The 25,002-nt window shown below is 34.9% G+C and overlaps 1 protein-coding gene across 4 annotated transcripts in view; it reads left to right on the plus strand.

Annotated features, from left to right (window-relative positions):
• The window catches only part of SATB1 (SATB homeobox 1), a 90,408-nt gene that overhangs the window by 37,082 nt on the left and 28,324 nt on the right, over window positions 1-25,002 (plus strand). For 3 of the 4 annotated variants that reach the window (XM_012664242.1, XM_012664233.1, XM_012664256.1), the window contains 4 exons: window positions 5,436-5,547; window positions 7,887-8,341; window positions 15,878-16,090; window positions 23,919-24,074. In XM_012664242.1, coding sequence (XP_012519696.1) covers window positions 5,436-5,547; window positions 7,887-8,341; window positions 15,878-16,090; window positions 23,919-24,074 — 936 coding nt within the window. The remainder of the gene's footprint in view (window positions 1-5,435; window positions 5,548-7,886; window positions 8,342-15,877; window positions 16,091-23,918; window positions 24,075-25,002) is intronic. The other variant, XM_012664249.1, reaches the window with a different exon arrangement.

The following is a 25,002-nucleotide window of genomic DNA, read 5'->3' on the forward strand; positions in this document are numbered from 1 at the left end:
ATGAAATACTAGGGAGCTGCTGGCTTCCGGTACAGGCTGTTTAGTTTATTAGAGTATATTGTAATATGCAAATATGGTACAGCACTCCAATTACCCTTTAAAGCTGACGTGGTTTTCTCTTTATTCTCCACGAGCATGCCGAGCTCAGAGGGTATTTTGGAAAACTTTTGGTATAGTGGGGGTTAACTGTTTTTTGACTGGAAGCTGAGCAATCAGAGATAACAGATTTTGCTGTGGTTGGTTGATTTGGCAGAAAAGCATGAACAGTTTTGGTTTAAATGATTGAATAACCTGATTAGCATTGTTTTGGGGTGGGTTTTTTTGGTTGTTGTTAAAGGCACAACAAAGCAATTTTAAGGGTAATCAGATCACTGCCTTTCCCTAAGCTGATGAATCTTTTTTTGAGAAGGCCTCACCTCTTCTAAAACCTCTTCATTGGCTACTAAGATGACCAAGTAGAAAAATAAAACTATCCTCCTTCATTTTCTAAATTTGTTATAAATATGCCTACAGTGTATATGATATTCCAGCAGGGGTTTGAAAGAAAATAATATTTTTAAAAAGTGTATAACCTCAATCAATTTCTTGCCTTTTTTGTTTGTTTTTAAAATTTAAGAGATCTGCAGTATTTTAGAGCAAAGGTTCAGAATGTTCTAACTATATCTAAGTTAGGCTTTAGAAAAATTCCACCCTTACCTTTTCACAATTAGAAAGGTTATAAATAATGTATTTGGCTGAAAAGGAAGCTCAGCCTGTGGCAGATGGTATCATTCTAGAGTACCGGGGTTTCTGTGAAGATGGCATTCTTTCAGATCGGAACTTCAGCAGACTCTCAGAAAGAACCGAAGCTCCTCGTAGGGAGTAGACATGTGCTTTATGGATCTTAGAAAAGCTTACAACTTGGCTCCTAGGATGAGAATATTGTGTCACACCGGGGTTATGAGAGCCACAGCCAATTTCTGCCGACTTTGAAATTGTATTTCCCAACATTGGAAGCTGTGGCCTATTTATTGGTTGTTACAATGTGTAGCATTTGACTTTGGGATTTCAACTGACTGAGTTTTGTTAGTTGGATTATTTTGTTCCCTGAACATTGATGTTTTATACAGACCAGCCACTGAATAGGAAACTTGCCATACAAGTTGTGTCTTTTTCAAAGTGCTTTGGAGAGCTCATATAAATAGACACTGAGAGAGAACTGGAATAACATAACCACCGAGCACTGCAACTTCCGAGACATCTGTGTGGATGTATTTTGAAAAACCTGGGAAGGGATCTCTTGCAAATTAATGAACAAAGGTTCTTGAAACTATGATTTCTATCGTGACAGCTAAAAATGATGGATTTTAAAGATTCATGTGACAATTAAGCTGCTGTTACCTTTGACCTTTAAGGGATAAAAGGGGAAGAGGATTTTCTGGTGGCCTGCAGTAACAACTTGTTTCATTGACCTTTTTTATTTTTTATTGGTCACCTAATATATGTCCAACCCTGTGATGAGTCCAGGCTGTATTGAAATAATATCTAAGACTCACAGTCTAGTAGAAAATAAACAGCATGACAGTGGGGCAAGTGCTATGGTGGCAGCATGTATAGGGTGTTTAGGAAGTTAGGAAAGGCCTCACCGAAGTGGGGATACCTGAGGTGTGTCCTGAAGAATGAGCAGCTGTCAGCTAGAGATGGGAGCGGGCATGGGTCAACCATCCACGTCAGAGGAGTGGTGTTCCTTCCTGATGCCTTCTACCAGATACAGGCCAGCTCCAGGAAATACTGCCAAAGTGGAATATCACAAAAAATGGAAATACTTTTTTTTGGTGTTTTACTTGTTATTCCTTGACCCGACTTGCAACAATAATCTAATTAGTATACTCTTTGTTCTACATTAAAAAAATTTATTTGACTTAAGATACTGTATATCATTTAAAAATTTTATCTGATAGTCTTTGGTTACTTAAAGCATAGTTGACCGATGTGGAATGTGATCATATAATAGAAGCCCAGTGAGGAGGAGGAGGAGGCAGAGGGTTGTCATAGTAATTAACATTTCTTGAGTTCATACTTGATATGTTGCAGGCTCTATGCTAATTGCATCACATCCACTATTTTTTTATTGTCTGTCTACGGGTAGATAGTATGTCTCTTCAAGTCATTATTTTCCTAGTGACTTGCCCAGTGCTTGGCACATAGTAGGAGTTCAATAAATATATGCTGAATTAATGAAAAATACATGTGAATGAGTGGAACAACCCCGTGAGGTGAATGCTACTATCATTCCCATTTAGCGTGGGAAATTGTGATAGAATGGTCAATTAAGTGACCCAAGGTCATACTACCAGTGTGTGACACATCCTGCACTTGAATGCAGATTTATTTCTATTCTATTTTGTCAGGCGAACATTTAGTGTATTTAATGTGTGCCAGGCATTGGGCTGGAAAATAATATGGAGCCCCAGACCTGCACGACCTCTAGGTTTGGTGCAATCTTTTTTAAACCAGTGCTCCTTTTGATTGAAATAAGAAGACTAAGCCTTTCTCCTTTAAAACAAGGAACTTGGACTACTGTCTATATATCCCTACCACCTAGAAAAATATTCCCAATCTTGACTTTCTGTTATTTGTATTATCAAAACAATAGGTTTTTCCTGATTTTCCAGATTTAATGTTACAATATTGAATATGATCTTTCAAATGCCACATGCACAAGATTTTGCAATCTCTCTTCCCTGCCATTGAAACTCACTAGTCTACCCCTATACCATGCCTAAGCCTTCTGTAGGGATTTTACCACCAGGAAAAAAACCCATCATGAAGTGGCTATATGAGCAATTTAATTCTATAGGTTACTGCATACTGTAATAAAAATAAAGGTGACTCCAAGTTACCTGAATTGTGGACTGTTTCCCAGACCCCCCAAAACACCAAAAGATAGGGAATCTAAAAGGTTGCTTTGGCATGCACTATAACTTGTGGATTATTAGCCTTTTGATTTATGTCTTGATTAGGCTAATATTTACATTAATCATAGTTTCCTAAGCACATACCACAGGACGGAGTAGAAAATATCCAGAAAAATCACGTAAGGACAGAGCTTACCAATTTAGGATTAAACAAGGGCAGGAGGAAGCTTTGATGATGATACACACATGGATATTATTTATGACATGTGGATAGTAATGAACTACATAGCACTATTACATGTTGGCTCTAGTTTTATAAAAATATTTCAGACATTTTTTTCACACATACTATGGATTTTTCTCCCGACCTCCATGTATTTTGCACTGTTGGTGCACTGAATCACATTAAATTGAAATGGTCTGTTTACATATTTATCGTCCTAATAGATGGTGAATTTTTTATAGATAGAGTCTGTGTCCTATCCATCTTTGTGTCCTTAGTACCAGCCAGGCACATAGTAGGTGTTCAGTAAAGAGCAAATTTCATATGTAGAACTATTGGCAAAATTGAAGTAGATTGGATGTTTGTCAAAAACCTAGGCAAAATTTAGATATCCCATTTATTTCTAAAAAGTAAGACATAAATGATGTCTAAAACTTATATGTACTATTATATTAACGTTTAAGAAACTGCCAGAATGTCTAGGTGAAAAATAATAATTTTTAAAAAATTGGACTAAAGTAGAAGAACATCAGCTGTCATCCATTTGCAGAATCACCATTATCCATCAGCGATCTCAGTAGTTTTATTAGTGTCTGACTTTATTGATCCTTTATTACAATAGAGTAAGTGAGATTGAAGCTGGCGGATTGTTAACTGGATCAGGTAATCTTCTGGCTCTGGTTTTGGCAACCTTGCTAAGTGTCTTTGTGCACTGTGGACTGTGGGAGGCTCTTAGTGAAATTGCAAGCTATTGGATTAATGGCAAAGCATAATGAGCACATTAAGAATGTCTTTTTAGAGAAATAAAATGTGAAAATGACTATAAAGTAGAAAGTGTCAAAAAAAAAGAAGATATCATCATAGTGCCTCTTAGGAAAGATAGCCATATTTTACATAAATAGTGCGACTCTAGCTTAGCCTTCTCTGAAGGTTCTTCAGAGATCTCCCAGATTTACATATACAGAAATGTGTTCATGCTACAAAATTAACACTGATAATGGATGTTGAGAGGATTAATAATAACCAAAAGGGCTTTATATTTGAAGTAGCTTAAAGAAGATAATGACATAAAAATACTTTTGTCCCCAAACTGGCTTTTCTGGTTGTTCACTGCCTCCGAACAATGCTGCCTTCTGTAAACTATTTCACTGTAGACTGACTGAAGTCTGAAATGTAAGTTCTCATGTTTCTACACACAGAGGTGAGGGACGAATTGGTCCTATAAAGTCTAATGATTCCTAAGACTCAATAGAAAATCAATTTAGCTGCTACTAGAGAAATATGGGTGTTAGGGTTAAAAAGGACTGTGAATTAAGTCGTTGAAATTACCACAACCAAAATTTGGTGGGAAGAAAATATTTTTCTTTGTTGAAAATGAGTTTTTAAAAACCCCTCTTCCTAGCAATACATTAAAATTATGTCTGTTTTTGTATGTTACATGGTTGACTCTGTTTTCAAGGCTTTTGTGAAAAGCAGGATGAAGAAAAGTGACAAAATAGGTCATTTTCTTTTTTGTGGTATCTTTGAGAAATTTAGTAAGCATGAAGTGTGTGTATTTAAAATGTTTATGGTCAGTTTGAAATTCAGAACTCAAGCTTTACTGAAGATGAAGCCAGCAATAAGATTGCAGAATGTTTTTCTCCTGATGGAGGATCTCTGTGAATAGCTTGTTTCTTCTCAAATATGGTCAGTTTACCTTTGATCAGTGTTGATGCACCTCCAGTTGAAATCCTAATAATAGGGTGGAAAGTGCAAGTGGTGTTTCTCAAACTTTAACGTGCATGTATATCCCCTCAGGCTCTCAGTAAAAATGCAGGTGCTGATTGCCTAGGTCTGGGGTAGGGTCCAAGGTTCTGTGTTTCTAGCAAGCTTCTAGGTGATGCCTGTATTGCTGGTCCCTGGACCATACATTGAGTAGCAAGGATGTAGAGTCTGGTCACTAAACCTCAAAGTAACATATATTCGTGAATTGCAGTTATAAAGTCATCTTCACGTATTTGATTTTATTGGGATCAGTGAAAGTTTGTCAGCCAAAAAATAGATGTCATTGATTGGGATTCGACAAATGCTAGAATGAAGTCTGTGGATTTGATAGCTCTATACTGGTCTCAGTGGGCTGTTGATTTCTACTTAAATAAGATTTTGACAACGTACTTAATGAATTTTAAGAAAGTTGAGGCTTTAGGCTAACGTGGGGAAAATGTACCAGTGTACTCAGTTGTTTTAAAAAATGCGGTTTCCATAATCGAAATCATTTCTGTGCTCCATCTTGTGCAGCTATGTATTACAAATGTTCTTTCCCCCCCTTCATGCAGAGTATGATCTCTTCCATTGTGAACAGCACTTACTATGCAAATGTCTCAGCAGCAAAATGTCAAGAATTTGGAAGGTGGTACAAACATTTCAAGAAGACAAAAGATATGATGGGTAAGCAAAAAACCATTGCAGCGGTGGTGGCTACATACCATTACGTGTCATTTGGGGGTTTATCAAAGTCACATCTAAAGCCAGGTCTTTTGATTGCCCAATTAGAGATCAATTTAGAATGTTTCTTTGGGGGTGGGGAGTGGGTATGACTATAATGAGATAATTAAATTCAATAAATGTTTGTGTTTAAATCAGCCAAACTGACTTGGTTGTCAGACATGCAGGAAATCGAGGTGTGAGGAGGGGAGCTGTCATTTTTTTAACATCTCAGTGAAGACCTAACCAGGCCTTGAATCACTAATATTAGCTGTGATTTCTCTTCAAGATAAATCATGCTTTTAGGATTTTGGTTTTTGTTTGAGAGAAAGGGAAAGTGCCTATTTTTAAGGAGACTCAACTGTATTAAACTTATTAAATTAAACTGTATTTATAGTGTCCACAGTTGAGATCAAGTGATTTTTGTGGCTGTATCCCTCCGCCCCCATAGACAGGCACTTTGGTGAACACACTGCTTGACCATCCATACCAGAAAAATCAGTGCATCATTTCTAAATTTTTAATTCCAGTGCAGCATCCTATCTTAACATGTAACTTTAGGTCAATATGTGTTATGTAGGAAATACATTAAAATTATCTGCAGTGTAAAATGACAGATAAAAGTCGTATGTTGTACCCAAGCATTTAGATTATGGCATTTTCTCCTTATTGAGATTGTTAGTGTTGACAAAAGCAAACACTGTGATTAAGGTTAATGTTTTAATTTCTATTAATGTTTTCTTTCACATACTTGTAGCTTCCATATTTTAAAATAATATAGGAATGAGATGTTTAAAATGCATAGCATTATGGCCTGTTTTAAATCTATTTCTGTTTACCTCCATTACATTCATTTAATAATAACAACAATAATTTTTCCTAAAGATTTTAAGAAACAAGAGAAGCCGAATTTTGAGCATGTTTTAGCTTTTAATATTTGAAGAAAAACCATCCATCTACCAAAACAGATTCTTTGCCTTTTATAGCTTAGGGCTGTAATGAAGACAATGCATCATTTTTGGAATAATTGCTTGAATTACTATTCTATGTGAATGGCCCACTTGGGCTGATATCACGGGTAGAAATGGAAGGTTTCTTCCCCAATTCTTAGTTATATTCTGCATGTATCAGTGACGATAGCAATATGATAAGTTCCTCTAAATATAAAACCTGCATATTTAATGATAAGAGAAATGATGATTAAAATCAAATCAGAGTCTATACATGGGAAGTCAGTGTCAGTTTGGAAAGACCTAAACACATGCAGCTCCATGCCCAGCCTTGCCAGTCAAGAGCATCAAGCCAGTTTCCTTCTCACAGCAGCAAAGCATTTATACCCTTAGAGCTGACATTCAGCCGATCCACCTGAGGGATATCCAGCTAAGGGAGAAGCATTCATCCTGGGTAGGTGGGAGTAAATTGCAAAATCTTGACAGCATCATCATTGTACCAGCACAATTCTCCACCCCTTCCTTGCAAGATTGTCTTTAGTATCTGGTAATAGCCATAGCTTCTTGAAAAAATATTTGGGTCTTAGCAACACTGGGTATACTCTGAGTATACTGGCTTACCATATAATAAATCTGCTTGCTTTATTCGAAAAAAATATTTGCAGATACACCTACTACCCATGACGGTTAGAATTAAATGAAACACGCCGTATAAGATACTCAGCATAGCGTTCAATATACACTCAGTTATTATTACTTATCATTATGCCCATTTTTTGATTTCTTTATTATATTGATTACACCTTTATATTCACTGCTAGGTAAAAATTGAATGTAGAACATTTTATGTCACCTTTTTTCTTTTACACCTTTTTCCTGGAGTACTAAAGTTAATAGATATCATGAAAAAATATTTGTAAATTTCTTTAGTTGCTTATTACCGTAAGCTTATTTTCTTAACTCACTGTTTCTTGTTGCCATTAAGCAAATGACATTCTTCCAGCAGCCATTTTAAAATAAACATCATTGCTTATGAGCCTTCTCGGGGTAATAAGTGAGAGTGAATAACTAAGCACAAAGAATTTGAATATAATTGATTTTATGTCTTAAATTTAAACTACATTTTTAAAAATGAAATCAAAGGTGTTGTCTACTTTCAAAGTTTGTGGAATTTTCAGAAGAGGAACACAAAAAGCCTGGTGAGTTCCATCTTGAAATGGTCTTGGTTTCTTTGGATCTTTGGTGTGCCCTGTTTCTACTGTACTGTCTCTTTTTATTTAGGAAGTGATCAGCAATCCTTATCAATGCCCATCATTGTTGGCTGAATACTATTTTACTTTTTGTCCACTTTAGTTGAAATGGATAGTCTGTCTGAATTATCCCAGCAAGGTGCCAACCACGTCAGTTTTGGCCAGCAGCCGGTCCCAGGGAACACAGCTGAGCAGCCTCCGTCCCCAGCGCAGCTCTCCCATGGCAGCCAGCCCTCTGTCCGGACCCCTCTTCCGAACCTGCACCCTGGGCTTGTGTCAACGCCTATCAGTCCCCAGTTGGTCAACCAGCAGCTGGTGATGGCTCAGCTGCTGAACCAGCAGTATGCAGTGAATAGACTTTTAGCCCAGCAGTCCTTAAACCAACAATACTTGAACCACCCTCCCCCTGTCAGTAGATCTATGAATAAACCTTTGGAGCAACAGGTTTCAACCAACACAGAGGTGTCTTCCGAAATCTACCAGTGGGTACGTGATGAACTGAAACGAGCAGGAATCTCCCAGGCAGTATTTGCACGCGTGGCTTTTAACAGAACTCAGGTCAGTTTTGTTCTATTTGTAAATGGTTTTGCTCTCTTTTCCCTTTTCCCTCTCTTCTTTTTTTAGTCCTTTCCATACCTAATATTCATTCTTTTGCTCTGTACTAACATTTTATCTTTCTCTTGATGTGATCATATTGCCTGTTCCTGGTGGTGTCTCAATTTTATTACTCCTTTCCCTATGGTACACCTCCTATATCAAGGGACAGCTATGTACAGATTGATCCCAATTCAGGGGCATTGAAAAAATAAATATAAAAAATGTTTCAAACTGGCATCACTTATGCTCTTATATAATGGAATCATAAACTGTTAGTAGTAGAAGTTTAAGAAAAGCTCCATGCCTTGGGCAAGGCCATTGGCAGGGATTCCAGGCTTCTAGCCTAATGTCTTTTTCATGTTACCACCCATATGAAACTTAAGTATACAAATGTCCCCTGTTGAAGCTCTTCTACAGCTTTGTTTTTTAACACCTTGGAAAGCAATTTCTGGCATTTAATTTTAAGCAGCCATTTTGCAAATATTATATGGCTTATAATATAAAATGTTTCTTAGCTTTATCCCTCATGTTGTTGTTAGTGTTCTTCCAAACCTCTTTCTCTAGACCAGGGATCAGTGAACTTCGTTCTGTAATAGACCAGATAATAAATGTTTTAGGCTTTGAGGGACATAAATTCTCTGTCATATTGTGAAGTAATAAGCAGCCACAGACAATAAATAAATGGGTGTAGGTGTGGTGGTATTTCAATAAAACTATTTACACAACAGGCCCGGGTAGGTCTGGCCTGCCAGTCTTAGTTTGCAGACCCATTTTTAGACTTCTCCCTGAGATCTGCATATAACCCCCACATTTATACCTTTGTCCTTCTGGGCAAGTTCCTGTAAAGATATTATCTAGCAGCATGGGAGATATTTAAGAGGGACATAGAGAAAAGGTGATACATGATATGAGAGAAGTCATAAGATAAAGATAGATTTTTGAGAAGCCCTAAACAAATTGATTGTGTTAAATTGTGAATGACAGGAATTTTTTTTCTTTGTTTGGAAACTAGTATGATATATATGGTGTTTATTTTTGGCCCGGGCACACTAAAGAAACAAAAGAACATGTAACTTTGATGAGAATGAAGACGTTAAATCTTCAATTTTCTTGTTTTACCACTGTTCTTTCTTGTGTCGATTTATTTTTGGTTTTTGGCCTCACTCATACTTTCCTCTCATATTTAAGTTATTTTGTTTATTACATGATTATAAGAATAAAATTCTGGTACAAAAATAATCTAGTATTAATTCCTTGTTGGCAGAGTTTCCATACCTAGGAGAATCCCAGCTGTGACTTATTTTTGGCTTGCCTTAACTAGATTGGGAGTTAGGAGACCTGACAAAGCCTTTAATTCAGTGTTTGTTTTCAGTTTCTTCATCTGTTTTTTGTACATCATTTGTCTATTTTTAAAAAGGCAGTTGCACAAGGTTATGCCTCAGGTTAAAATTGTATGGTTTTACCTACTTCCATATTTTTACAGCTTAAAAAATTGTGTTCATTATTAGCTGGTAAACTTAATATGACAGCTATATTCAGTTGGGGGGTAATTATTGAAAAAAAAAAATGAATGAATCAAAAGTCAGCTTTCTAGATATTCCTGTACCTGGTAGCATTCTTTATTTTTGTAAATACAGTAACTACTAGTAGTTCTCAGCACTAAGCAAAAAAAAAAAAAAGTCTCTACATAAAAGTCCAATAATGCTTGTTGAATTGAGTTAAAAGCCCAAAAAGACCAGTTGTGGTGGATCACACCTGTAATCCCAGGAGTTTGGGATGCTGAGATGGGAGGATCAATTGAGCCCAGGAGTTTAAGAGCAGCCTAGGTAACATAGCAAGACCCTGTCTCTACAAAAAATTTTTTAAAATTAGCTGGGTGTGGTGGCACTTGCCTGTAGTCTCAGCTGCGTGGTGATCTGAGGCAGGAGGATTGCTTGAGCCCAGGAGTTCAAGGCTGCAGTGACCTATAATCATGCCACTGCACTTTAGCATGGGCAACAGAGCAAGAACCTGTCTTTATTTAAAAAAAAAAAAAAGCCCCCAAATGCAACATTGACATAGACACAAATGACATATATGTTTAATGATAAGTGTTTTAAAAATTGAGCAAATGAAAGGCAGAATTTTCTTTTTGATACCATATTAATCTCTTTGAAAAGGGTTGTCTCTATGGTTAACCTCAAAAACAGTGACTTCATTTTTCTGAGGGTGAGCAGAGAATGAAAACCTGGTACAACTTCATACAGATACCTCTTTATTAATACAGCCAATTTAGAAAAAAGTCATTACCAAAAAATTATTTGGAGTCCTGCGTTATAAGGGATTTGGTTTTAAATCTTTGTATTGATAATTAGCACTCATCAGGAGAAATAGGTGTTGGGCCATATTTGAAGCTGTTTGATTTAAATAAGAGTAATTTTGTATGTATATTTAAATGTTCACTCTTTGAGAACTAGCTTTCACACATGCATGCATGTGTGTATTTTCAGTGGTCATACTTAACCACACACACAGCTGCATTTATTTTAATGATTATGCATTCATATGAATGCATGTAGTGTGTTTATTTCAAAGTGTATGCATTTCAATAAAAGCAGGTGCAGAGTGAGTATGGTGTGAGTGTGGAGTACGAAAATACACATGCTAATGCATATGTATGGACAAGGAGCTTTGCAGAGTTAAATCGCACATCACACATTTGTGTGCACGTATTACAATGTGCAATTCCAACTCCAAGTTTAAGAATATTAATGTAAAATGTGTACATACAAAGTTGTATGATGTGGTCAGATAAAGACATTATACCCTATAAACAGTATGTTAAAACATTAAAATAATAGGTAACACTGTTTTGAATTGAGAATTATTTTAGTCATTGACAGCTCTATGTAACTTTAAAATGCTGTGTCTTGTATTTTTTAATTCTTAATTGCAAATTTTCTCATCATCTTAATAGAGTCCGCTAAATTAAAACATAACCCTCTCGATACTTTCACATGTGACTATTTTTTTAAATCTATCTTTTCTGAAAATTTATGGTGAAATTTATATGATTACTTGTTTTAAGAAATTTTCCCCCTTCTGAATTGATGGGACGTATGTTCTTTAATTGCTATTGAAGATATCTACTTTCAGCATATGTCATTCATTCAGTTATGCCTACTCGATGTCTTTTTATTGGAAACCTATGGCTAAAAGTAATTGCCAAGGCTTCTGGATTTATACTTTTTGATTCACCTCTCTGTATTATTGCTATTTAAAGGTTGTGATAAATGAAGATATATTCTTCAGGCCCTTTGGCCTTTGAAAAAATAAAACCCATAGTTTAACTCTGGTCCCACTCTGTGGCTTTTCCCTCTTTTTCTCCTCCCTCCTGTTGTGTTTGGCTCACTTTATTTTCCAGTAAAATAAAGAATGAAGATGGATTATTCAAAACTGATAACAGTAATGGACCATCATGTAATGTTTTATTGAATTTGAGTTCTGTAAATTATGTGGTGGAGAGAAATTTGCCTGCTTAAGTATAACAGAAATTGCTACTGTGTTCCTATAATTCTTCACAGTGTAATTTAAGAAAAGTCCACTATCCATATCACTATTGAATAAAAGGTAAAAAGGTGCTATTACCCCAACATGACAGCTCTCGATTAGCCTACCAAACGACAGAGATAAATGTGCCTACTTACAACTTACTTGGCATGACTCCAAGGTAGTGGGTGGAGTTTGAAAATTGTCTTTCACCTGAACATGTGATTAAAAATTCACCAAACAACAGAGGCAGGTAGCCTTGAAGAGTGTTCCATGTATTTTCTTTTTTGGAGGGAGGTTTCATCAAATCATATTTTCTTTCTGAGGGCTTTGAAGTTCCATGAAGCTGATAAAATCTATTTGAATCAGTGATTATGTTCAAAGAGGAGACAAACGGGAGGCCAGACAGGCTTTTTGTTCAGATTGGCAGTCTCTTTCGCTTATCTGCTGTTTTAAAGAATTCATAATTAGCTTTTGGAAGTACTGATAATATTTATTGAAGGTTTTTTTCTTTCTTTTACAATTACTAATGAATTTTACTTGTAATAACTTGTAAACTCTTTTTGGAATGTAAAAACTAGGAATTCATCAGTAGATTCATTCTTTAATTGAAAAAAATGAGAATTCTCACTTAACCACTATGTAACGACAATGCAGAATAATTTTAAGTTTTCATATATACAACACACAACGCACATATAATTATTTGTAAGATGCGAAGTCCCAATGAAAGGCAGCTTATTTCCAATAAAATTAATATTCATGATATGCTAGTAACTTCATACGTAATATACAAGTTCTCAAGTTCTTTTCAGAAACAAGAGTGACTAACAATTTTGTTAAATTTAGTTCAGATTTATTGAGCACCTATGATGCAAAATATTTAAATGTTTTAGTCCTGGTGTTTCAGTATATTTTATGACATAACAAGTAAGGTACATGATGGCCTTGATATACTGTTTTTTAGCATGAAGGAGAAGTTTTGGTAAGAGGCCCCTCTTGCTATGCACTATGGGTGATTACTACAAATGACCTTGGCAATTCTGTACTATACGCTCAACTATCGGAAATAGGAAGTGGGGGCCACATACATCTTGAATCCATAAATGCAGCAATTCAAGTAATAATGACCTGAACAAGACAGAAACATACGTTCCCATATCTGGGTTCTGAAAGCAGTCATTTTGCATCCAGAATTATTCTAAAGTGACTGAATTTTTTTTTTTTTTTGGTAATTAACACTGATCAAAATGTTTTCTAACAATGTTTTCAAGCATTTCCACCAGGGGGCACTCCCCTCATTTAAAGCTCTGGGCCAAAAGAGAGGAAAAAAAACCAAAACCGAAGGTTTTTAAAAATACCTGAGACTGTCTACACTGGCTACTTTAAAGCTCTTTGAGTGTTCCAGGGTTTGAAACATTGCTTCAGACCATCAACATATTTCAGGCAGAAAAACTGCACTTGTTCCAATAGAATAATTAATTTAAGTGGAAATAAAATGCGTTGCCCCTAAAACACATGTATGCTCAAATGAGAGGTCACACCAACGTCGAAATATGGAGAGAGTACTTATTAAAATCTCTCCTAAGGGACATGCTATCTTCTACTGTAAGCTGTACAGGGATGACTTAGTTTCATGTTAGCAAGACTTGAGAAAGAATATTATTGTGTATTTTTTCATGTATTTGGTTTTCTCATTATAGGTCTTTGCTGCCTCAGGAAACATTTTTGATAGAAATATATGATGTATTACTATGTTATTTAAGATTTTTAAATTTTATTTCAAGTTTCCCAAACATAATAACATCCTGAATATTTATAGATATCTTTGGCCCTCATCTTTTTTTTTTAATTGTTAAACAATCAGTATAGATGAACATTTCACAAAAAGCCACATAACTTTTCACTGAAGGCCCTCCATGGTGCTAATAGTTATTGTTAGAATTTACCCATGGGAAACATCTTGTTCTTAAGTTTCTGTCACCTGTTAGTGAATTTTTCCTTTTGTGGTTCAATACACATAATCTATTTAGTGAATAGTTATCAAAGATTTTTGTGGTAGACATTGTTCTGGGATGACAAAATGAATATTAAATTATACTCAAGGAATTTATAACATTGTATTTATACTGAATGTTTGTGTCTATCTCTCTATTTCTGTGTATTTGATATGTATTGCTTTGCCAAGAGCATTTTTTAATGCATAACGTTTGGTAGAGAGTGCTGGAGAGTAAGGGCTTTTTAATTATACCCATTTTCAAATTTTTTTTTTTTAAGACCTGTATATTTTGGTGCCAATATGACACATCAGGAACACAGTCAATCTAGTTAGTTGGCCTTGTGCAAATTAAATAACTGGATGATTGACTGCCTGTTTGACTGAATTTTAGTTAAATTGACTCAATGTTTTGCTCTTGTGTAGACACAGTTGCAGCATTTCTTGTTAGTACCGTGAATGAAAGGACACGTGCCCTTCATTCTTCAGTCACATTTCTTAGGGTAAAACCAAAAGTTCAGGTCCAATTTTCAAGCTTTGGTTTCAATAAACCAAGTGAGAGACAACTTTAAAATTGATTATTCAAGTCTCCTGCTCTTGTTGGAGGTTCTTTTTAAATACCAGTTTATACATCATTTTAACAGGTGGACAGTGCTTTTATATTATCTGCACCCAACTGTTATATTTAGGCAATATGTTACATTATCCTTGAGGAATTGGAAACAAAGCCAAGTTCCAGGAAACCATGAAGAAAACCCAAATGTTATAGCCTTGGGGCTCTGTTGTTTTGACATGACACCTTACCTTTCTTCCCCCAGGGTACCCTTTAACCGTTTCTTCAGGTTATTGGAAAGTGGATTTGCAAATTATATAGAAATTTTGACAAAATTTTATTATGAATTATATTGTGAGACGCTGATATTCTGGCTAAGCTAAGAAGCCAAATGTACCTTGGTATTCCAGGCATTATTTCATGTACAAGGTTGAGTAGATAAGGGCTGCTTAGCCCTTATAAAATGGACAGAAATTTTTTCTAGTACTTTTGTTTCGTATTATCTCCTAAACATGTTGGGGAAAACCACCCATTTTTGAAAGAGTTCTTCTAAAAGTTAAAAAATAAATTAGTTGAAAACTAATGCTTTATTATTTGGGGGAAAGATACCTTAAAAAGGTTTTCTGATGGTTTGTAAATTTCTATCACTAATAATTTTTATTCCTCAAGAAGTATGATAATTACAGAATTTGATAATATTCTTTTCCTTGGCATGCTATGATGGATTTCTGTAGTGAGGAAAAGTGGTTATGTATTTCAGATTTATGTATGGTTTCCGAGTTTTAACCTGTTACCCAGCAGTATCATATACCCAGATAGTATTTAGAATCATTTGGGATAGTCAGTGTGGTTCCCTTTAAATGGTAAATTGAATGGGTCACCTGGTGTCATTTACTTTGGTAATTTGAAGATGAAGGAATAACTTAAAACATTGTGAAAATGTAGCATAAATCTTAGATAATGCTTTGATAATACTCTGTTTTTTCTAATATGTTACAATTCATTTCCTGGTATTTTCTTTGAAAGTTCTACTTACTTCTCTAGAAATGGCTTCGTATCTTTACGTATTGGGCTGCTGGCATTCCCCTACCTTTGTTTAGGCAGCTTGAGAACTATACAGTTCAGTGCTGTTGTATTATGAGGATTTCATTTATTCCTAACTTCTCCGGATCTCTGTGAAAGATTTCATGGCAAGTTAAGCTACTCAAAGGAAGGAGACCAATTAGGCAGTTTCAGTTTATGTTATATGTAAAGCAGATGCTTAATAAAATTAAGAATACAATTGAGGCTCTCTTCTCCACCACTTCAATTGTAACTAATATATTCCTATGCAGAATTAATGCCTCTGACTGTTCATTTTCTGAACAGAGTGGAGAAGAAAAGGGAAGCAAGCTCACCCTGTGCCTTTCATTCCCCGCAGGGCTTGCTTTCAGAAATCCTCCGAAAGGAAGAGGACCCCAAGACTGCATCCCAGTCTTTGCTGGTAAACCTTCGGGCTATGCAGAATTTCTTGCAGTTACCAGAAGCTGAAAGAGACCGAATATACCAGGACGAAAGGGAAAGGAGCTTGAATGCTGCCTCAGCCATGGGACCTGCCCCCCTGATAAGCACACCACCCAGCCGCCCTCCCCAGGTGCAGTCTCCTCTTCCTCCCTGCCATTTCTTCTCTGTTTTGCTTTTTTTTTTTTTTTTTTTAACGTTTGAGAAAGAATATTAACAAGAAATTAGATAGAGATATAGATTTAGATTTTTTAAAAAAAAACTTCGTAGAGTTGCTTGAGGAGAATCTCATCCCAAATCACTAATTCTGATATAAAAACAATAAGCTACTAATTAGATAGAATAAAGAAAATTACTTTGTGTTGTTGCTTCATTCCTTGGGTTCTTTGGGGGTGAAAGTAGTCTTTAAATGGGATATTTGTCTCTACTTCTGTTATTAAGTAAAGAACTATTTTAAACTCAATAGGAATTTAAAAAAAAGAATAAAGTCAGTTTTATCCCGGCCAGTTTTAGAACTGCCATTTGAATAGTAAATAAATAAAAATAAATAATTGCATTTGTATGTGTGCTTTCCAATACAAACTGCAGCTGGTACCAATTACACATCATCTCATTTGTAATCTTTCATAATTAAGTTTAATACAATCCTTGAAGACAGCTTTAAATGGGGCTGATAAGAAATTCTGTCCATATTCCCAGAAATGGGCACATTTTTTATTTCTCCAAATTTTACACTTTTTAGGAAGGAAAAAAGTCACCTTCCAGGTAACTTGTATGTACATCTGTATTTTATTCTTTAAATGAAGTTTAAAAAGTAGCCTCATAACTATTATGAGAATTCAAGAAATTAATTTTCAATATGAACTATTGGATAAAAGGTAGTTAGTAGATAAGACTCAAAATCCACAAGCAAATATACTTTTTTAAATGTTTAATTTATGACATGCACAACTCTTAAAAAAGTAAGGTCAGATAAAACTAGATAAAGATTGAATATAGAAAACATTCAAAGTATTCATATACCATAATCTCATAATGAAATTATATCTTGATGTTAATTTCTTTTCATCAATGGTAAAAATTCATCATGCATTTCCAAGTATAGAAATCTAGAAAAATCCTATTCAACACTAAAGAAAGAAACTGCTACAGATATTCCAAAAATAAGAAATAGATATTCAGCCACTTGTTGAGGGTCTTAAACTGCTTATCATAGTGTTCTGAAATGACTATTTTTTAGAAACATCACAAAAATCCATTTTCTTCATTTTATTTGATGAAAATCAATCTGTTCTTGATATCTATAGGAGCAGACCGTAAGGAAATCATTGCTGTAATTATGCATAAGAAAATCATGTTTCTTTAGGAGAAAAGAATGGCATCTATATACATATACACATCTGCCTGCCTGCACACAAACACAGTTATTGAGTTTGATATGTAAAGCCTCCTATAAAATATTTCCTAAGATAAAGAATGAAAAACTCTTTATATATATATGTGTGTGTGACTTGTAACAGAGATTAAACAGAAAATAGTAAACTTTGGATTTTGTTTAATATTTTTTCTGCAGTGTTTAGTGTTAATATACACACTTTATTAGTTAACTTTGCTCCTGTAGTCATCACTGACGGGGCCTCTGGGCAAAGAGTTATTTTACTTATCACTTAAGCTGCAATACTAATAAAAGAATGGCTAACTTAAGACCAATATGAACTTCAACATTGAACTTCTTTTTTTTTTTAATCTAGATAAATATTTGACTTAGTGGTTCCTTAATACAGCTTTTATTTTCTAATGCTTCTAGAATTTTAATGGTTTTGTTTTCCAAATGTAGTTCTGCTATCCTTATTCATCACGTTTTTTCTTGAGCCAAAGTTATACTGATTCTGATTATCAAGTGGTATCTTTTTTCATGTATGATAGCTTTCCTATGAATATGTTTAAAAGCCTTATCAGCTAGTAAGTTGGGATAGAAAATGTATATAATTTGTTTTGGCTCAGATTATTGATTAACTGGTTGAGCCACCCTTAGCCATACTTGTTTGTTCTCAAGAGGAGCCGAGACCAAAACTATGAGTATTCTGCCAATGATGAACATATACAGATGTAGATACTGTAGATTTTTAGTGAAACTTTCAAAGAAATTGTTTCTATTAATGCCATATTATTGGCCATCTAACCAAATTCCAAAATGATTATCTGATGTGTGGTGTGTTTTATTTCACTACTATAATATAAATCTTTAAGGTGTCTTATTTGCTTCACAGAGAATCTCTCTGTATTACTTAATATTATTATAATAGAACTCACTACCAATTTGTTCACATTTTACCCTTTAACAATAATTTGATGAATGAAATTTTAAGAAATTCTAATGTATTAAAGGTATTATCAGTGCAAAAGGAGTACTTTAGATTTGCAAAAACATGTTAAAGAGGAATTGAATTAGTAGTATTTTTCAGCAGTTGAAATCAAATGCTTAAACTGGAACCAATACACCACACATAAGATTTTAATATGCTTATTACAAATAACTAAAATGAAGGGAAAAAATGGAGGAAACCAAAGATACAGAAACAGACTGCAAAATTTTGTCTTAATTTCATATTTTATCATGAAGGAATCTGTATGAAATTACTATGCATTGTATTTCCCCCAAAATGAAAAGATTTGAAACATATTTTGAGACAGATCTTGAGCTTCGGTTCAATTTTAACCCCGATTTCTTTCTAAAGAACTGCACGTTAAAGGCAGAGGCTCTTAGTGGTTCACAGAAAACCCAGGCCACCTTTAGGCCTGAGAGACTTCCAGCTCCTTGTAGAGTGTAAATCATATATAAGATGATTTTGGAATGCTCCTGGGGCATACCAGACTGAGGACCCCAACTATTGAGAGGCTTGGATTCTAAGTCATCTTCAAAAAGGGACTTCCCTGGCTATTCAGACCCCAGTTATATAGTTCTAGGAATATCTCACCTGGGCACACCTAGACCAGCTTCAGAAAACACCAAAGGTCTTGGCTGGTCCAGCCCAGGTGAGATGCTCCTTATGCAGAGGTACCCCTTGTACTCCAGTAGGGGCAGCCATGCCATGCGCTTTGTCCTCTGCCTGGGGCAGTAGGCTCTGGGCCAGACCTGTTTGCTAAAAGCATATTTTCACAACTTTGCATTGCTCTAATTTGAGCAGTAAGAATATCTTTCACTTGATAATGGTTCACAGTTTTCTAAGCACCTTTACATACATTAATTTGTTGAGTCCTCATACCAACCTTTTGCTAGGAAAAAAATGAGAAAACCAAGTCTAGGGTTTAGTCAAAGTTTTGAAATCTCGTTAAGTCCGTTGCTCTTTCCTCTACTTCAAACAGCCTCCTCAAAATACAATCAAATCTACTTTAGCAAGGGGGAAATGAAACTTGGGGATTTTTTTGTTTGTCGTAGAGGATAGGCAGTTTTATTGTTAAACTGGGAAGAGGAACAGATAGGAGAGCATTGTCCTGATGAAATAAATGTTTAACAAATGATTCACTTGGGAAGATTTTGGACAATGGTGTTTCTGAGATTGTGGATGAAATAGCCCCTTCCAAACTTTGTTCATATAAAAATATCTGGGAGAACTGGGAGAACCATCCACTCCCGCAAAGTTCTTTGGTCTTGTAAAAGGTTTCTTTTCTGATTATGCTTTGCAAACTTTCCTGATGAGTTTATTAGAAGAATTTTATTAATAATAATTAATGATTATTTCCTGAAAATGATCTGTGCTACACAACAGTTCAGTTTTAAGTGATGATTTCTACCTTAGGTGTATGCTTATCTTGGTTTTATTTGTGTATTTTAATATGTGTGACTTTTGGAGTTAAATTAGCAATTTCTGTTTCCATAAGGACTGTTCGAAAGCATATAATTATCAAGTTAGAATTTTTACATGAATTATACAACTCTTTTTTCCTTCATTTTTTACATCTGTTTATGTCTTTAGTTACTTCTAAAGTGAGGTATGTTGTTGTATAACAAATGCTTTAGAAAATTTATAAAGGTCATGTAAGGAACACATAATCTGATAGTTGCACTGTTCCATCTCTTTACAACAAATCCCTCTATAATATAATGAAACATAGATTCATCTTGATTTCAGGTTCAGTTACAGGCAGGAACTTCACACTTGATAAAAGTTTTATTTATTATGAACATTTCAAGATCTCACTTATGTGCTTGTAAAATGCTTCCCATTAATAGTCATCTTTTAAAAGCTAGAGGACTTCTAAAGTCTAGATTTGAAAAATAATTATTATTGTTCCTAAAAAATAAATCTCTAAGAAGATTAAACCATGGCCTTAAAGACAATGTTAATATATAAAAATTTGAGAGTGGGAAATATTTTCCATCACCAATAAACATCCACAGAATATGACGTTTCTTACACAACATTACTAAGGAAACATTTATAGTTTGCATACCTTGGAAAATAAATTCAGTTTGGGTCTTAATATTAATTAAAAATTAGACACGAATGAGCTAGATTTACCAAAGGACCACCAAAAAGCAAGTCCAGCCTATTTTAAAAAGTAAGAATTTTTTCCAAGTAAAGAAGGCCTGTATAACATCATGAACTCAGTACAACTCTGTGGTTTCTGAGATAAGGACTAGCATCAGACACACTTAAGTTCAGATCTCAGCCTTACCCCGTAGACAAATTACTTAACCTCTTTGTTTTAAGAGTTTTCTCAATTTTAATAGGGCAATCGTAGTACCTACTTAGGGTTGTTATGCAGGGTAAGAAGTTAACATACATTAACACAATGCCTAGCACATAATAAACAACTAATAAATGTCAGCCTTTATTATCATAGTTATTGAAACCACATAAAACTTTAATTTCGTGTGTTTGAGAGCAATGTGCTTGCAGGCATTTCCTCATGCATCAATGAGTAGTACATTCACCAATCAAGGCCAGAAAGAGTTCATCTTTTGTAACCTAAAAGTTTGATTTGGTACTTATAGCAACCAGTGAAGAAGCAAAAGAATTTTCATGGAAGATTTGTGTTCTACTGCAGAATTTTAGCGAAATAAAAAAGCAGACCCTAGTGCTGCACCCTGTCCCCACGCGGAAGGGTAAATAGTAGAAGCTCCAATTCTTAACTGCTTCTCCGGCGCCGCCTTAATAATGGAGTGGTACACCCTACCTTGATAAAAGCTATTCTGAAAGCAACTGCATTTATTTTACCTCCTGAGCTATTTGCGGAGAAGAACTGAAGAGTAGTTTGTTTTGCCTGGAATGAACTACTTTATGAATTTTAATGTGTGATATAATATTAAAAGCTAAACCAGGATTAAAGAAGATTTTTTTTGTACTAAGCTAAAATAGTACTTAGTAGAGTGAGGTATAAAAGATTTTTGTTTCCTTTTTTACCTGGGGAAAAATTCAGCTTTCATATTTTTGAAAAGCTGTCCAAGTCAGTTCCCCTTAAGCAATAGCTTGTGTTTAGGAAAAAAATGTGATTCCAGAATTCTAATAACTTATCTTTGATAAGATGTATATCTGGGCCAACAAGATGGTAAAGAAGAGCTTTTTAAATATTTTTATAATGAGTAATACAGAGAGACTTTTTAACTTTATATTTTTTAAAGTTTTGCCCTCACTTTTTAAAAACAGTTTTCATGTATACTTGTTTTCCACTTTTGTTTTGACAGTGTGGGCTATTAGGAAATGATTATTTGATTTTTTTATGATTTAGGATTCTTGCTTTTTGGTTCAAGTTATAATTGTTTATAATAAAAAAAAATTAACCAAAGAAATTTTTAGAAAGAAAATCACAGGGTTAAGACAAATGATTATAGCCCACCTCAAAGATAAATTCCTCAACATAATTTTTACAAAAGAATGAAAATTATTTTGAAAGCAGACCGAAACACCAAGTCCCCAAAGCCCGCTGCTCTTAGCTATTGCTAAGCAGATTGCTACCGAGGAACTGTTTTCTTCCAAGGCACTGGACTTGGTGCCCCCATTTCCATAACATTCAATTTTCAAAGCGATTGAAATGGCTTTTCTTTTCTCTTTCATTTAAGCAGTGAGAAAAATAGGTATTAAAAGGGACCCCATGGTGTGATCAAATCTATCCCTCTGCCTCAAAGCAAGACCACCCCAGAGCAAAGTTTCAAACCTCACCAAAGCAACTTTGTGGGCAATTTATGGTAATGCGGTAACTCTTCTGGCTCCTAAAGTGGTGTTTAGCAGATTATTGCTTCAAAGCCCTATATGTGTTCTTCGTGGCCTCCAGTCATTAATACACCTCTGTGAGTGCCCTTGCTTACTACAGTCACAGAGCGAGCAAGGGAACCCTGGAGATCTAGCCTAGACTTTTGCTGTTGTTCCTGTCTCCAGTTGATAGTTTAAGGGAGGCAGTGGAGGCCTCATGGGTTGGTCCTGCCTGATCTGCTGTGTCCTCTTCAGACGTGTGGTCCAGCCAGTTCATGGCATTGTCTTTTCAGTGCTTAGATGGGTAGTGTCATGGTGGAAGAATCTACCTCCCTTCTCAGGATAACCAAGAGGTGAATTATTTTGCTAACTGGCTAGAAGTTAAAGGGATTTGGAAGGCACATTTTCAAGGGGACGCATATTTACCCTCTAAGTACAGAGAATTGAATAGAGTAATGTTTGCCCCTCTTTTCATACCAAATATTTTGGGGACAGGGTGAAATAAACTTGGAAGACTTGCAGCTTGACTAGAAAGGTATGTCATTTAATGCCAAAAAATTATTTGTTTATCCTAAAATGCAGTTCATTTTCTATTGTTCATAGTTTATGTGAGAAGCTGTCCAGGATGGTAAGTTTCTAGAGGACAGAAAACTTAGTTCTGTAAAGTACCCTTAGAAGTGAGGTCCTTAATTGGAGCATTTTGCTGAGAGAAACATGGTTTTGTATCTGTAGTTTTTCATTTATATTTTCATCAATTTCCCAGTAAAAAATTAGCTACATAGTTCATATGTAAGTTTTCCAGGTTAGTTCATACATTGAATAATAAAAATTAAATTTGGAGTTTTAAAAATTAATAATAGTATCAATAAATTTTGAGGTTGATTTTATTTTTCCCCTAAAATTTTGTGGCATTTTATTGCTGTTATCTGCCTATCATTATTACCAAAGGCATTGATACTAATTTTTCATTCAAGATTATACATTTTGAATATATTTGTAAAGTCACTGATTATATATTTTGTGTAACTTACAGTATTATTCTATTAAATATTGTGAAACATTTTCTTATTGTCTGATTCCACAAGTCAAAAGGAAATAGTTATATACAGGGGTGCCAGGAAAAGATGAAATAATTATACAGAACAGCTTGGACATGCACGTGTAAAATGCAACCAGCCTTTATGATAATTAAGCAAGGCACTGTACCTGTTTCATGGATGGATAGAAGATTTAAATATGCAGTTCTGCAAATGGCTTTGTTATGGAAGATTTTTAAAATGAAACATAAGAGGAAAAGGCATAAAAAAGAGTCTAAAATTAAAAAGGCCATAGTATGTAATAGCTATTAGTGATGCAATTGTCTATTAGGCACCGGGTACCCAGTGAAGATATAGCACCGTGCATTATAATTTTAATTGTGAATTTCCTTTGTTAGGATTGCAATGGAAGGTAATTGGGAGACAATTAGTTTAGGGTTTTCAAGTCTTTGAAACTATTCTGTTTTCAGAAAACTTACTTTATGGCATTATAATTCCTGGTTGTCAGCTGGCAGTTGCTGTCATATTACTGATGCAATCACCTGTGACAATATGACTTTCTTAACTTAAGCAATCTGATCTCGGGGCAATAACTAATGTTGAATGACTGCACCGTTGATCACCTTGATCATAAAAGTAGCAACAATGTCCAGTTTGGATGCTGAGCCTGAGAAGCTTCAAAACAATTTGGCCGATGAAAAATGACAGCCATGTTCAAAATGTTTTGTAGGTGAAAACAGCGACTATTGCCGCTGAGAGGAATGGGAAACCAGAGAACAATACCATGAACATTAATGCTTCCATTTATGATGAGATTCAGCAGGAAATGAAGCGTGCTAAAGTGTCCCAAGCACTGTTTGCAAAGGTTGCGGCAACCAAAAGCCAGGTAAGAGCCTCTATTAGGCATTGAGAATGTTTATCTGTGATGCCAGTGGGATTTTCATAAAAGAAGTATCTATTTTCAATGTGAACTTACAACTGAGGGGTCACTATCTCCAGGATTATTTACAGAGCTCTAAAACGAAACCATATTCAAATTCAGGTCATAGATACTTGATCAACAGCCACTCCTCAAACCAAGGATTTCTCCGTAAAACCCTGAATCAGTTAAATAGTTGTTTCAGAAGAAGGATATTATAATGTTTAGAAAGTTTCTCACTCTGGTCTATTGTAATAGAATAAATAACTTGAATTAATATTGTTTCATTATTATTTAGATGGCCTGTATTTCCATTCTAAAGTACTACAAATATTATACAGTTTCTTCTGTTCCAACTTGGCTATCTGTAACTACTAGGTGCGCTTATTAAGATAAACTGGCATACACACACATATCTTGCATGGTAATGATTTTAGTTTTTCTATAAGACACAAAAATCGAATTACAATTAGAAAAGTTGTCCAGCTCTAATGAATTATAACTGAATAAACTTGAATTGGAAAAGTTGCAAATTTCTACAAAACAAGATAAAAACAAAGGATAGATAATGTTTTCTTTTATCAGCATAATTGTCATATTTTGATAATTTATGTTCATCAAAAGTAGAATCATCTATATGAACAAAGTTACAATTATCTATAAACCCTTCTCCAAAGCCAAGAATACTTTTTAAACGTCCAGAAGAACACTAAACTCTCTTCCCCTTCAAAAAGGATTTGATAATACTCTTAAGGTGAGATTTAGAGGCAATCAAGGGCTCCAGGTGAGATTTTAACAACTTGGAATTTTACACAAGTGTATTTTCATTATCGTTAATGAAACTTCTTTTATAAAACAGCCTGGCTGTTGTGAACTTCTGACAAAATATATAATC

Source organism: Propithecus coquereli, unplaced genomic scaffold (genome assembly GCF_000956105.1).
Source record: "Propithecus coquereli isolate 6110/MARCELLA unplaced genomic scaffold, Pcoq_1.0 Scaffold12, whole genome shotgun sequence".
NCBI lineage: Eukaryota > Metazoa > Chordata > Mammalia > Primates > Indriidae > Propithecus > Propithecus coquereli.